This window comes from Genypterus blacodes, unplaced genomic scaffold, assembly GCF_046128005.1.
Source record: "Genypterus blacodes isolate CSIRO-AG114 ecotype Tasmania unplaced genomic scaffold, CSIRO-AGI_Gbla_v1 ptg000003l_1, whole genome shotgun sequence".
Taxonomy (NCBI): Eukaryota; Metazoa; Chordata; class Actinopteri; order Ophidiiformes; family Ophidiidae; genus Genypterus; species Genypterus blacodes.
Window position 1 is genome coordinate 1,208,204 of NW_027466817.1, and position 11,797 is coordinate 1,220,000.

An 11,797-nucleotide genomic window follows, 5' to 3' on the forward strand; every position below is an offset into this window, starting at 1 on the left:
AAGCAGTGTGTGTGACAGGACTGAAATAAACATGTTGACTTGTTCTTGTTGTTTCAAAAAAGTGTGTGTGTGAGAGAGAATGGTCCATGGTGTGGAGACACCCCTGACACCCCTGATCACTTTCTGATTGGTCTGTGGCTCCAGCAGTGGGGATTAGACCATGTATCCCCACTTCTCTCTCTCTCTCTTTCTCTCTCTCTCTCTCTCCCTTTTCTCTTTTCCATTTTCTATTTCTCTCTCGCTTCTTTCTCCCCACATCACATGATAGGTTACATCATGGGATTGAGGTCAGGGCTGGATTAGGGCGAGAGCTACAAGCACAAACGAGAGAGGCCGCCGACGCTGGAATTACGGAAAGTGAGGAGAGAGAAGTGTGCGTGCGTGCGTGTGTTTGTGTGTGTGTTTGTGTGTGTGTGTGTGTGTGTGTTGTTGTTGGGGGGGGTGGGAGGGACAGCACAAAGATGAAGAGAAAAAGACAGACAGAGGGAGGAGAAAAGAGAAATAAGAGAGAGAGATTGGTGCCAAAACAAAGAAAGAGCAGCAACCACCCATCATCTATTCATCCACCCAATACCAAACATACAATGTCTTATGGCTGCATTGCATGATGGTAAATTGGCACTAGTGACTTATCCTCTCAATTCCCTCCCTTTTTGTCAATCAGTGTTCTTTATGTCCCATGATGCACTGGGCCTGCGAGAGCATCTGTCCCCAGCGAACACTGGGACCAATCTGTCATCTGGAGAAGCTCTAATCCCACTGACAGGAAGAGGAACATCCAGAGCAAAGGTGGACACATAGAGGGATGACGTGGAGAGAGTGACAGTATGTGGAAGAAGAGAAGGAACAGTATGGTGAGAAGGAGGAGGAGGAAGAGCGGGAGACAATAATCCCGTCTAATTCACTTAGTGTTGCGCTGAGGGAGCAGGTCACTAAGAGGATTGGGGACGTTCTCCAAATTAGATCAGCAAGAATAACAAAACTCCAAGGAGAGGTGGAGTGACGGCAACCACAGCCAGGAAGGTGGCATGAGAGGAGGAGGAGGGGAGGGGAGGTGGAGCGGAGACATGTAGAGGAAGGGAGGAGAAACGTTTAAGGTTCACATTTTGTCCCTTTTCTAAATAGGATGCTCCGTAATCCAAACCTTTTGCTCCAAAACTTCATTAATCTGTGGATCTAAACTCTGACTTTTACTGTCAGTGACATTAGGTGTTAAAGTGTAATCTGCAGTAAAGCTCTCAGCAGATGTTTATGCTGAGGTACTTTCAGCTGCTTGATCCATTCATACTGAAACTCTGATCCTGTTACCACTGCAGACACAGATCATTCACACACACTTACACCCAACCGCTTTGGCATTTAGCATTAAGACCTGCTTGTTTATCTTATCATTTAGGATGAATCCTCCCTGTTTACTGGGGGACTTTTTAATGAGATGTAGCTGTATAATGACGAGCTTGTGCACTGTTCAGTCCGAAGCCATACAGCCTCAAAACACTTAATCATCACAGTATAACACCAAGCCAGTTTAACCTCAGGGATATCAAACTGTACAATTAGGCAGCACAAGTGATTGTGAATCAGTTTCACCTGCTTTGGTGCAAATGAAAGTGACTGCAGGTGCAATGGAGAGGCAAAAGTAAGCAACCCCCATAAAGGGAATGGTTTAGCAAGTGGTCGCCACAGACAATGTCTCTCTCCTTATCTTTCCCCACTGATTATTTTCTAGTTTTGTGCTCTGCTAGTGTCCTTGTCACTACAGGGCTGCATGAGGTGATACAGTACCTGCAGCCCAATCAGGTTGCTCAGGCTGTCCAGCTCCAGCAGAATTCAGCATCAATATGTGATCTGTGCATCACCAAGGGTCGGTGTATTTTCTAAATGTACCTGAAGCCATCTTGGGGCATATTTGGTTGGTAAATCAAGTGTATCTGCGACCCGATGCATCCAAAACAAACTTTGCATATCACTTCCTGCATCACAACCCCACCTAAACTGTGTGAACCTAGGTGTGCTAGGCGGTGTTGGGATTAGGAATCAATTAAGAGCACTGCAGCGGGACAGGCAGGAGGGAGGAAGAGGGGAGGAAGAAGGGAGGGATGGAGGAGTGAGGGATGATGGCGATGGCCGTGTGGCATGATTACAGTGCGCCTGCAGCGGCCCGCCTGCCAGCTTGTTTGAGGGGGGATTAGTGACTGGGAAGAAATGAATCATATTTCTAAGTACTGAGTGTGTCTGTGTCTGTGCTTCGGAGTCCATATGCTGCTGCTGGAGGATTACAGGAAGTTGCAGGCTTGAGCCGAGAGCAGCAGGGGGCCATGATCAAACTCCTGTATATGCTGTATATGTATCTTTATCTTTCTTATCTTCCACCCCCAAACATCTCTTTTCTCTTCTTTTTTTGAACCCCGACACCAACTCAGCAAGTGAGCACAGATGCTTTAGCCACCTACAGTGTGAGCTCTGTCTGGCCCATTTGTGAGTGCACAACAGCTATGAGCCACTGGGCCGCTAGTGTTGCACTGTGTCTCTGTTTATGGAGCTGTATGAGGTATAATATGCACCATTATGCAGAATCTGGTGCTTAACTTCACAACATTCACACTATTTCACACATAACAAGCAAAAGCATGAAAAGCAGTTAGAAGAACTTTGAAATGACTTTGATATCTATATAAATATAGACAGGTATATTAATAATAAAACAGTTGGTATGCAATACTCAATGGCAAAGCAACACACTTACACAAAGGACTGTGGACGTAGGGAGAATAGGTAAGGTATCTGTATATTCAACATAATTGCACATTTAGTTTATGATTCATCCTAAAGTGAAGGCTAAGTATCTCTCCTCTCCATGAGGTATCTGGAGATTATGATGCATTAATGCCGCATTTATTTTCCATTGGTAATCATCATCATACTGCATCTTCTGTATAATGGAGCCTCTTTTGATCCTCTCATATTTTGCCTATAAGGTTTAATGTGTTTGACTCTCTCTCCTCTCTCTCTCTGTTGTGATTTGGCTCAATTTAAATAAAGTTGAATTGACTTGCGTTGAATTGAATGTGTGTGCAGATTTGAATGTGCACACCTCCCATATATGATTTATTTTCTTTACCATGAAACGTTTTGTTTTGTAGTTCTAAAGATATATTTAGATGATAGGTGGCCCAAAATAATAGAAGTGTCTTGAACATCAGTCTATTTCTGCCCCAAATTCATCAGAACTTCACGTTTTCTTGGTTTTTCTGTTAAAATCTAATTCCTCCCACGGTAATGTAATGTGGAGTGTCAGAAACCAGAACTTATGTTATGAAACACAATCACCTCATGGCGTTTATTCATCATTCGTCATTTAATGTCTCAGTTAACATCGTCGCTAGCTAGCATAGTCACGGTCAGATGGGTTCAAACACAGGAAACTGATGAAATTTACAAAATAAGACGATTTCTTTTTGTCAGGAAAAAAAAGTAATATCCGGAGACGATTACAGTTTAATGCAAAAGATATGCGGACGTGATTGAGAAGCATACACAGCGTCGTTCAGCATCTATCACTGCTACTTTTATTGGATAAAACCCTGAGTTTGGAAAAAAAAGACAAAAACAGAAGAATTGAAACAGAACTAAAAAAAAAAGAAACGAAGTTGGCAGTTGTCTAGAAATTAAGAGAGATACAGATTGTGTTGAATGGAGCGACATGATTGCATTCTTAATATTTACAAAACAACAACAAAAAAGTATATTAGCAGTATCAATTAAAGATGATAATGAAAATAATGATAATAACATCAACTTCAATACAAATTACGACGTTTTTTTTTTTACTTTGACAAATTCACAAATTATCGAAGAAAGATACGATTTTTAAAGTCTAAATACAAAAGAAAAAAAGATCAAACGATACATCAAACATGTACAGTGGAATCCATAACATCTCTACCAGCTGGAGTTGGAGGGAGAAACCATTCGCTTTGTGCAGAGGGTGGGGACGCTTCTTCTTCTCTGCTGCTCTGCTCTCCCATTGATGGAGGTTCAAGGGGGTTCGAGCGTTTCATAATGTCATTTGTAGATTCAGATCAGTCAGTCAACAATCAGTAACCTCATGCAAACTCTGTGAGAGGGAGTGAGGAGGAGGAGGAGGAGGAGGGGGGTTGCACTTGGCTGCCAATAGCCACAATGTGACCATTGTTGCCCAAATTGTCTGGGGTGGTGATCCTATTAAAGTAACACTGTGTAAGCCACTCTGCTAATGATCACAACCAAAGGCAACAGGTTTACACTGCACTCTCGCGCTACCACCTCTGCTTTTATCGTGCACACACACACACACACCTGCACACACAAGCTCCAGAGGCTCAGATCATAAAGGTGACTGGGAATCAATGCATTTATGATAGAAAAGCAGCACATCTGATTCCTCTATCAGCCAATACAACTCTATCATGACTGTTAATTTATAATAAACAACAACATCAGTTATTGATGTTGTTGTTAATCTTAACAGATATTGTAAGATTGCTTTCCTTCCATATCTGTTCCTTCATTGAAAGTTTGATCTCTATTGCCTAACTTGATTCATTCACAGAGTATCATTAGATCAGTTTAACACTAAGCAGCTTCCCCACATGAAAGCACCAATTTGAGCTGATTAGTTCATAGACTGATAAGGTTTTGTTTCTTGTTCCCTTCCTCACTCCCCCCGCCCCCCCACCTTTCAATCGCCCACTCTCTCCTTATTCTATTTTACAAGACCTGGAACTTCCAGGAGTTCTGGTCTTTATAGTCCAGACAGTCAGTGGCATTGAAATTGAGCTTCCAGGCTGTTTGGTCCTTGTAGTCCAGGCAGTCAACAGCTCCAAAGCCCAGCGAGGCAGCTGTGTAGCCCTGGGAGGACAGTGAGGCAGGCGACTGGCTGAGGCCGCCCATGGAGGAGGCTGTGATGGGGCTCAGGGCCCCTCCAGTGCCTGACAGCTGAGGGTGCATGGGGGACAGGTAGGAGCTACAGTCCAGCCCAGTGAAGTAGGAGGAGGAGCCTGCGTAGCTCTGGCTGTAGGCTGGAGCCTGGGTGTAGGTCATGGGGTAGGCGGTGGAGCGTTGCATGCACGGGGTCGTGCCGACAGACAGGGGGTCTGGCAGTGGGGAGATGGAGGCCGGGCTCCAGATGGACACAGTGGCACTAGCCGAGCTGGAGCTGGGGTTGATGCCGGTGCCGGGGGGAGGGGGTGGAGGGCTGTAGGGTCCATTGCTGGGGTTGGCGCTGGCCTCAGAGTTGGCCTCTCGGACGGGGGAGGCCTTCTTTTTAGGGGGGCGAGGTTTGGACTGGCCGGTACTCTGCTGTTGCTGCTGGCGACACTTGGCACGACGGTTCTTGAACCACACCTAAGATGGAGGAGGGTGGGGTCAATCAAAATGCAAAGCACCATCATATGAAACTGTAAAGATGTGGAACAAATCAGTACTTTTATTTACATCTCTCTCTCTCTCTCTCTCTCTCTCTCTCTCTCTCTCTCTCTCTCTCTCTCTCTCTCTCTCTCTCTCTCACACACACGCACACACACCTGGACTCTGGACTCCGGCAGGTTGATCTTGAGGGCCACTTCCTCCCTCATGAAGATGTCCGGGTAACGGGTTTTGGAAAACAGAGCCTCCAGGATGTCCAGCTGAGCGCGGGTGAAGGTGGTGCGCTCCCGACGCTGCTTACGCGGCGTGTCTACAACAAATAAACACCCGTCAATCATTCACAGTCAATAATGAAGTAACTGCTTTCATTATTCATTTCGATTGTTTCATTTAACATAACAAGGCGTGTATGTTTGAATTCGCAGCACATGCGCGATTCATATTGTGTTTGCAGTTCTAAAAAATAATACATTTGTCATTAAAACAACACTTAAAATACTGGTAAAGTATTTTTGTTTTGTTGAACTTCCTTTACATCTCATGTCAGAAATAGAAAATAAATAACAATATAATAATAGTAATAAAGCACTGACTCATTAAATGCCGTGGATGGTTTCTGCATCTTGTTCAGTTAAATAAATCGATTAAAATGCTATTGTGGTTTTAACTGACATATTAAGACTTTTGTTCATCGAAATGTATGAAGTAAAAATCGAATCGAATAATTGTTTTTAAAGAATGTAAAACTCCTTCATGAGACAAAAAGGCCCAAACAGTGTAACACACTTCACACAGCTGACAGATGCTGATCAGGCAAACAATACCAAGTGATTCAAGACATTATGGCATCGAAATGACAATGAAGCGCCTTTTGGAAATAGGTTACAGTATAAGAGCAACAGATTGGATTTTGTTGTTGATATTAAGAGTGTGTGTGTGAACAGGCTGCGTTTCCATTCACACACATTTTATTGTTATTTGACTCTATAATCCTGCACTTATAGGTCAAGTGAACACATGCTCAGATGGTTGAAGAATCACAGAAACATCTATTCAGAAATACACATTCAATAAGAAGAATTATAAACAATTTCTTACAGACATTTAGCTCCTTTTACGCAAACATAACGTCATTTTCTGTGTCCTCCAGTTTTTTCCGCAGTAATATTTGCATCCATTTTTTAAATAACATGCTCACCTGGATTCAAAGCAAAGTCAACATTATACAGAGATATTATGACTTACTGGGATATCCGGAGTGCAGCAGATCCATGCCGGGGCCGGACAGCGTTAACCCGTTCACGGCGTAATGGGGTTGCTTAATGTAGGACATCATACCTCCTGTCGGCTTTTAACACTGTCTCGCTCACTCACTCTCTCCTTCTCTCAGGCCGGGGGCCGGGTCTCCTGACTAGAGGGTCTCTCTCTCTCTCCCTCTCTCTCTCTCTCTCTCTCTCTCTCTCTCTCTCTCTCTCTCTCTCTCTCTCTCTCTCTCTCTCTCTCTCGTCCCCTGTCACTCCCTCCCTGTCCGTATATTTCTCTCAAGTTATTTGTGCTCACAATTTTTTTTGCTCCTCTGACTTATTGCCGCTGAGCCAGGCAAATGTGGTCAAAAGCATACAAAAGTATCTATCCAACCAATTAAGTATACACGAAGTCGGGAAATCAAAAAAAAATAATCTGAAAACACTATTAGTGCAGGTTCTCCAGCATACAAGTCGTGCGTAATTGCGCTGCGCACTGGTGTTGCCAAGTGATATAGTTCCAAAAATGAGCGGTACAGAGGGGATCCGAGCCTGTGGTGGTCCCTGGTCCCTGGCAGCAAGGTGGACAAGTGAGGCGAGTAAGAAGAGGCTGGCTAATTAGAAGAAACTTCTTGCTCATGTAGACTCCCAGAATCCTCCCTCCCTCCCTCCCTCCCTCCCACCTTCTCTCTCTCTCTCTCTCTCTCTCTCTCTCTCTCTCTCTCTCTCTCTCTCTCTCTTTCTCTGTCACATGTTCAGTCAGTGCATAAATGTAACAAAGTCATAAATAAAGCGTAATCATCATTATTTTCATATACAGAAATTCTATATTAATGCTCGTTATACTTGTTGGAAGGACATGTAAACAGATTTAGGGTTCAGTGTTTATTGTCTGCACGTCCCTTATATTCTTGAAAAGCAAATCAATGTATTAGTTGCTGATAAGAGCAATATTTTAGAAGAAATATGTAATAAAGTAAATATCATTAATGGCTTATTGTTATAGGCCCTTATGGTGGGATATCAGTAACGTAAACTCCATTATTATTATTAGTCGTATTTGTCATTATGAAGCATTGTCAGAATTGGTGTATAATAAATTGGGCTGCGTGGAGTCAGAGGGTAGCAGGACAGAGAACAGGGGGGCCGGCCGGATTAAAGCAGCACAAAGGGACGCTTGTTCTGCTATTAAATCCCCTTCTGATCCCCAACCTGCTCCCTCAGGGCCATTCATCCATTCATACACTAGTCAGCAATAATTCATTATATATTCAAAAATACCAACAACAATAATGATAACAATTATACAGCCTTATATCACTATTAAGTTATTGGAATAATTCATCGAACTGTGTGTTAAACAATATTCCTGCATGTGTTTTTGTGTTTTTGTCATCGATAAGAAGACATTTTTTGTATCTCCATTGAACCCCTGCTCGGCCTTTTTCCGTTTCCCACCTTTCATTTCTCTGCAGTGTGTTTGAACTCTCCTGGTGCGTTTACGCACACTGTGTGTTTTGTTTCGCTCTGTCATCCTCTACACAGAGACAATTTCACAGTGTCCAAAGCCGATTCTCTGCGCTTGTTAATTGAATCGGATTTCTTAAAGTTTAAAATCCACACACACACACACACACACACACACACACACACACACACACACTCCCACACACACCATACAGCCCAAACTGTATAAGGGGTTTATCTGCTTTGTAAAGCCAAAGCGGAGATATAAAGACACACACAGAGCGACAGAGAGACTTTACCGGCGTGTTTGAACGTTGCTAAATGTCCAAAACTTCACCTGCTGAGGCGCGCGCGTGGTGTGTGTACGTGAGTGAGTGTGTGTGTGTGTGGAGTGCACGTATGTAGGCCTCTGTGTGTGACATGTTTTTGATGACACTGGAATACCGTCCGTCTCCAGAGGACCTGTCGTGTATCAAAGTAAGTTTGTTTGTTGGTTTGTTTGTTGTCTATCTGTATCTCAGACAGTTGCGGGTGACCATGGTAACAGGATGTCTAATGACTAGAATGTCTCGAGAACTCCAACTACAGAAGAAGAAAAAACGGCGGGAATAACAAGAGACCAGAGCGCGCGGTGCATGCGCGCGCACTCTACTCACACCGTCTCCCCTCTCGCTCCTCTTCTTGCGTTCTAAGTTTATCTTTAGGGACACATTGAAAATTAAGTAAAACACAATGATAAAAGCTTTTCTTTCTTTCTTAAAGGGACAAATAAGCCCTTTTCACGGAGAAGATAATGACTCATTTATTAGTAAATTAATTGCTTAATCAATGATCAAATCAAGCATGGGGAATTCTAATTAATCGATTTTTTTGATTAAACAATATGACAATAAAAGAGACTCTTCTGATTGCCAGACAGGACAGGGCCACTGTGCAAACTACAGGATACAACTCTGACAAAATGGTTTATCAAGTAAATTTAAAATCTACTGCAAATATAAACTGACTGTACACAACTTTGAGATACCGTTTGTTGTGCTCAAGTGCTATATAAATTAAGTTGAATTGAATTGAATTGAACATTGTAACATTATTGGATTGATATGTGCATAACCATCATGGTGTGTTTGTGTGCATGTCAACCCTTCAGCTGTGGGTTTGGCCTAGAATAAGTAATCAAAAACTTACAAATAACTGAGGATTCACACGTTTTCATTAGTAAGTTTTTATTTTTATCTCTTATTTTTTTTTTTTATCTTTTATTCATATACAGTATGTTCCATGTAAGCATTATTAATCTTTTCATATATTTTTTGAAAGTTTAATCTTTCATTTGCATGACAGCATAGGCACAGTCATATTGCTGCTGAGTTAAGTACCAGATTGTAATTCCTTTATATATATACAGTATATGAATGTATGTTATGGTTGCATGACATGGCACAAGGCTCTCTGTGTTGTTTGTGACAGAACGGCTCTGTGAAGGCCTGATGTGCATGGACGCACTAGGACCCAGCGGATAAGCAAATTAAGGACAACCAGTACATAAGAAGCTTAGGACATCTAATCTATACTCACACACACACACGCACACGCACATGCACACACAGCATTTCATAAACATCTCATTTTGAATCAAGCACGCACATCCCAAAGGAAAAAACACAAACACCACGGTTGTTTTTTTAATTTTTTCGTCTTCATCTTCATTTTCATCTTCATCGTCTTTGTATCTAAACTCTTTTTTCACACATACGTCTGAAGTTCCATCCCAGAGTGTTGGTCATATGCTCCAGTCTCTCTTTTGTCCATTTTCATTGGCAAGCATGTATTTATGCATCCGTCCTTGAACGCTGAGGCCGAGAGCAAACATTACATCATTCTGAACAATCATGGTCAAAACAGAAGAATATCAATGTAAAATCACAGAGCCATTACAGTCAGTGATCAAAAAATGGATTCAAATTGAAATTGTAATGAAGTTGCAGTCATAGGCCTCAACTTTAGGCCTAAAATAAATGTATCTTCAGTCTGTCCATGTCAAAATAGCTGCAAATCTACTTTATTCAATCAATTAATAAGTTAATTTCTGTGTCTGTGTGATGTGTTGATGAAAATGTTATTAATCAGTATGTTCATGTCCTCATTATTGTTTCTCTCACAGCTGTAAAGCACACACACACACACACACACACACACACACACACACACACACACACACACACACACACTCACACACACACACACACACACACACACACACACACACACACACACACACACACACACACACACACACTTTTCCAGCTGTTAAGTACCTCTGACATCATGTTGTTCGATACTCCCGCTGTATTTTTGTATGCTTGTGATTGCATGCAGTGTGCTTGTAGTGTGAGTGTGTGTGTGTGTGTGCGTGTGTGTGCATGTGTGTGTGGCTGTGTGACAGTTACACGCTGACACATACACACACACACACACACGCACAGAGTTCAGCCGATTTATCATAATATGCTTTATCTGAAAAGTAAGTATCTTACCTCGGGATAAAGGGAGGAAAGAGGGGTTTGTGGCCAGATTGACAGTGGAAGGGCGGATGGAGAGAACCAAACACCCGCTACAGAGGGACAGAGAGCCTGGACCGACATGCCACGGCTGGATTGATCACTATTGATAAGGTAACTGCATTACGGGATTGAATTTGGAGCCTGAGTGTGAGACGGAGATGCAGGCAGCTCAGGATCTGGAGTGCAGGGGGAGGAAGGGGGAAAGGTTGAGATTCCTTCTGGGGTAAACTGGGGGGAAAGTTCCCCAGATGTAATGTATGTTGGTTGGTGCAGAAGAAGAAAGAGTGGAGGTAAAGGTTGTGATGAAACAGGGAAGGAATAAGTGGACAGAGAGAGAGAGAGAGAGAGAGAGAGAGAGGGAGAGAGAGAGAGAGAGAGAGAGAGAGAGGGAGAGAGAGAGAAGGCAATGGGGGAGAGGGAGGTATGGGAGGAGCACAGAGGCTCTTAGTGTTAATATTCTTTTCCTGTAAATGTTAAATTTCAAAATGAGAATATTCTGAAAGCTTTATTTGGTGATTCAGGACAGTTTACTTCTCAGGTAACACACACAATGTCAGGGTCGTACTTTCAAATTGCTAAAAGAGCTCCCGTTTGTGTATGCATGCGCGCCCGTGTGTGTGTGTGTGTGTGTGAGAGGATATTGAGGTCAGTGTATGTTAACTCCTCATTAAACTGATGTGAGGATTACTCTGCGAGGGGTCAGAACAGACCGTGTGTGTGTATCTGCACAGCACTCCTCTTCCTCCTAACACAATGGACCATACGAGTGAATATCGCACACAGACACCCACACACACACACACACGCATTTAATGGGCCTGCCGGTGGTCATTACAGCGCATTAGTGCATGTATATGAATAGTATATGAAGTAGTGTGATAGTGAGTATATGAATATGTGTCCAAGCAAAATACCTTGTACGTAGATTTGTGAGTGTGTGTGTCCATTTAGTAGGATTTGTCCTAGCAGTGTTTTCTATGGGCCACAGGCTGCTCTCTTATATAAGGATGAACTACATGACCTTTGCTGTTACATACACAGACTTAGAGCCGGTGGAGACTGTTTACTTCAGCAGTACTTATTTAGAGAATATTACACAGTTGTTGTAAGATTTCA

The 11,797-nt window shown here is 42.8% G+C and overlaps 1 protein-coding gene across 2 annotated transcripts; it reads right to left on the bottom strand.

Moving 5' to 3' along the window:
* Positions 1 to 4,749: 4,749 nt before the first annotated feature.
* Positions 4,750 to 6,742, bottom strand: LOC142992866 (homeobox protein otx5-A-like). 2 transcript variants are annotated; one of them, XM_076143413.1, is made up of 3 exons: positions 6,652 to 6,742; positions 5,565 to 5,716; positions 4,750 to 5,385 (listed from the first exon to the last, which is right to left on the bottom strand). In XM_076143413.1, exons 1-3 carry the CDS (start codon positions 6,740 to 6,742, stop codon positions 4,750 to 4,752), a joined length of 879 nt encoding a protein of 292 aa, XP_075999528.1. The 2 variants fall into 2 exon arrangements, with proteins under 2 accessions (XP_075999528.1, XP_075999519.1); XM_076143404.1 differs by having other exon boundaries at positions 5,565 to 5,734; positions 6,646 to 6,742.
* Between the last annotated feature and the right edge of the window lie 5,055 nt (positions 6,743 to 11,797).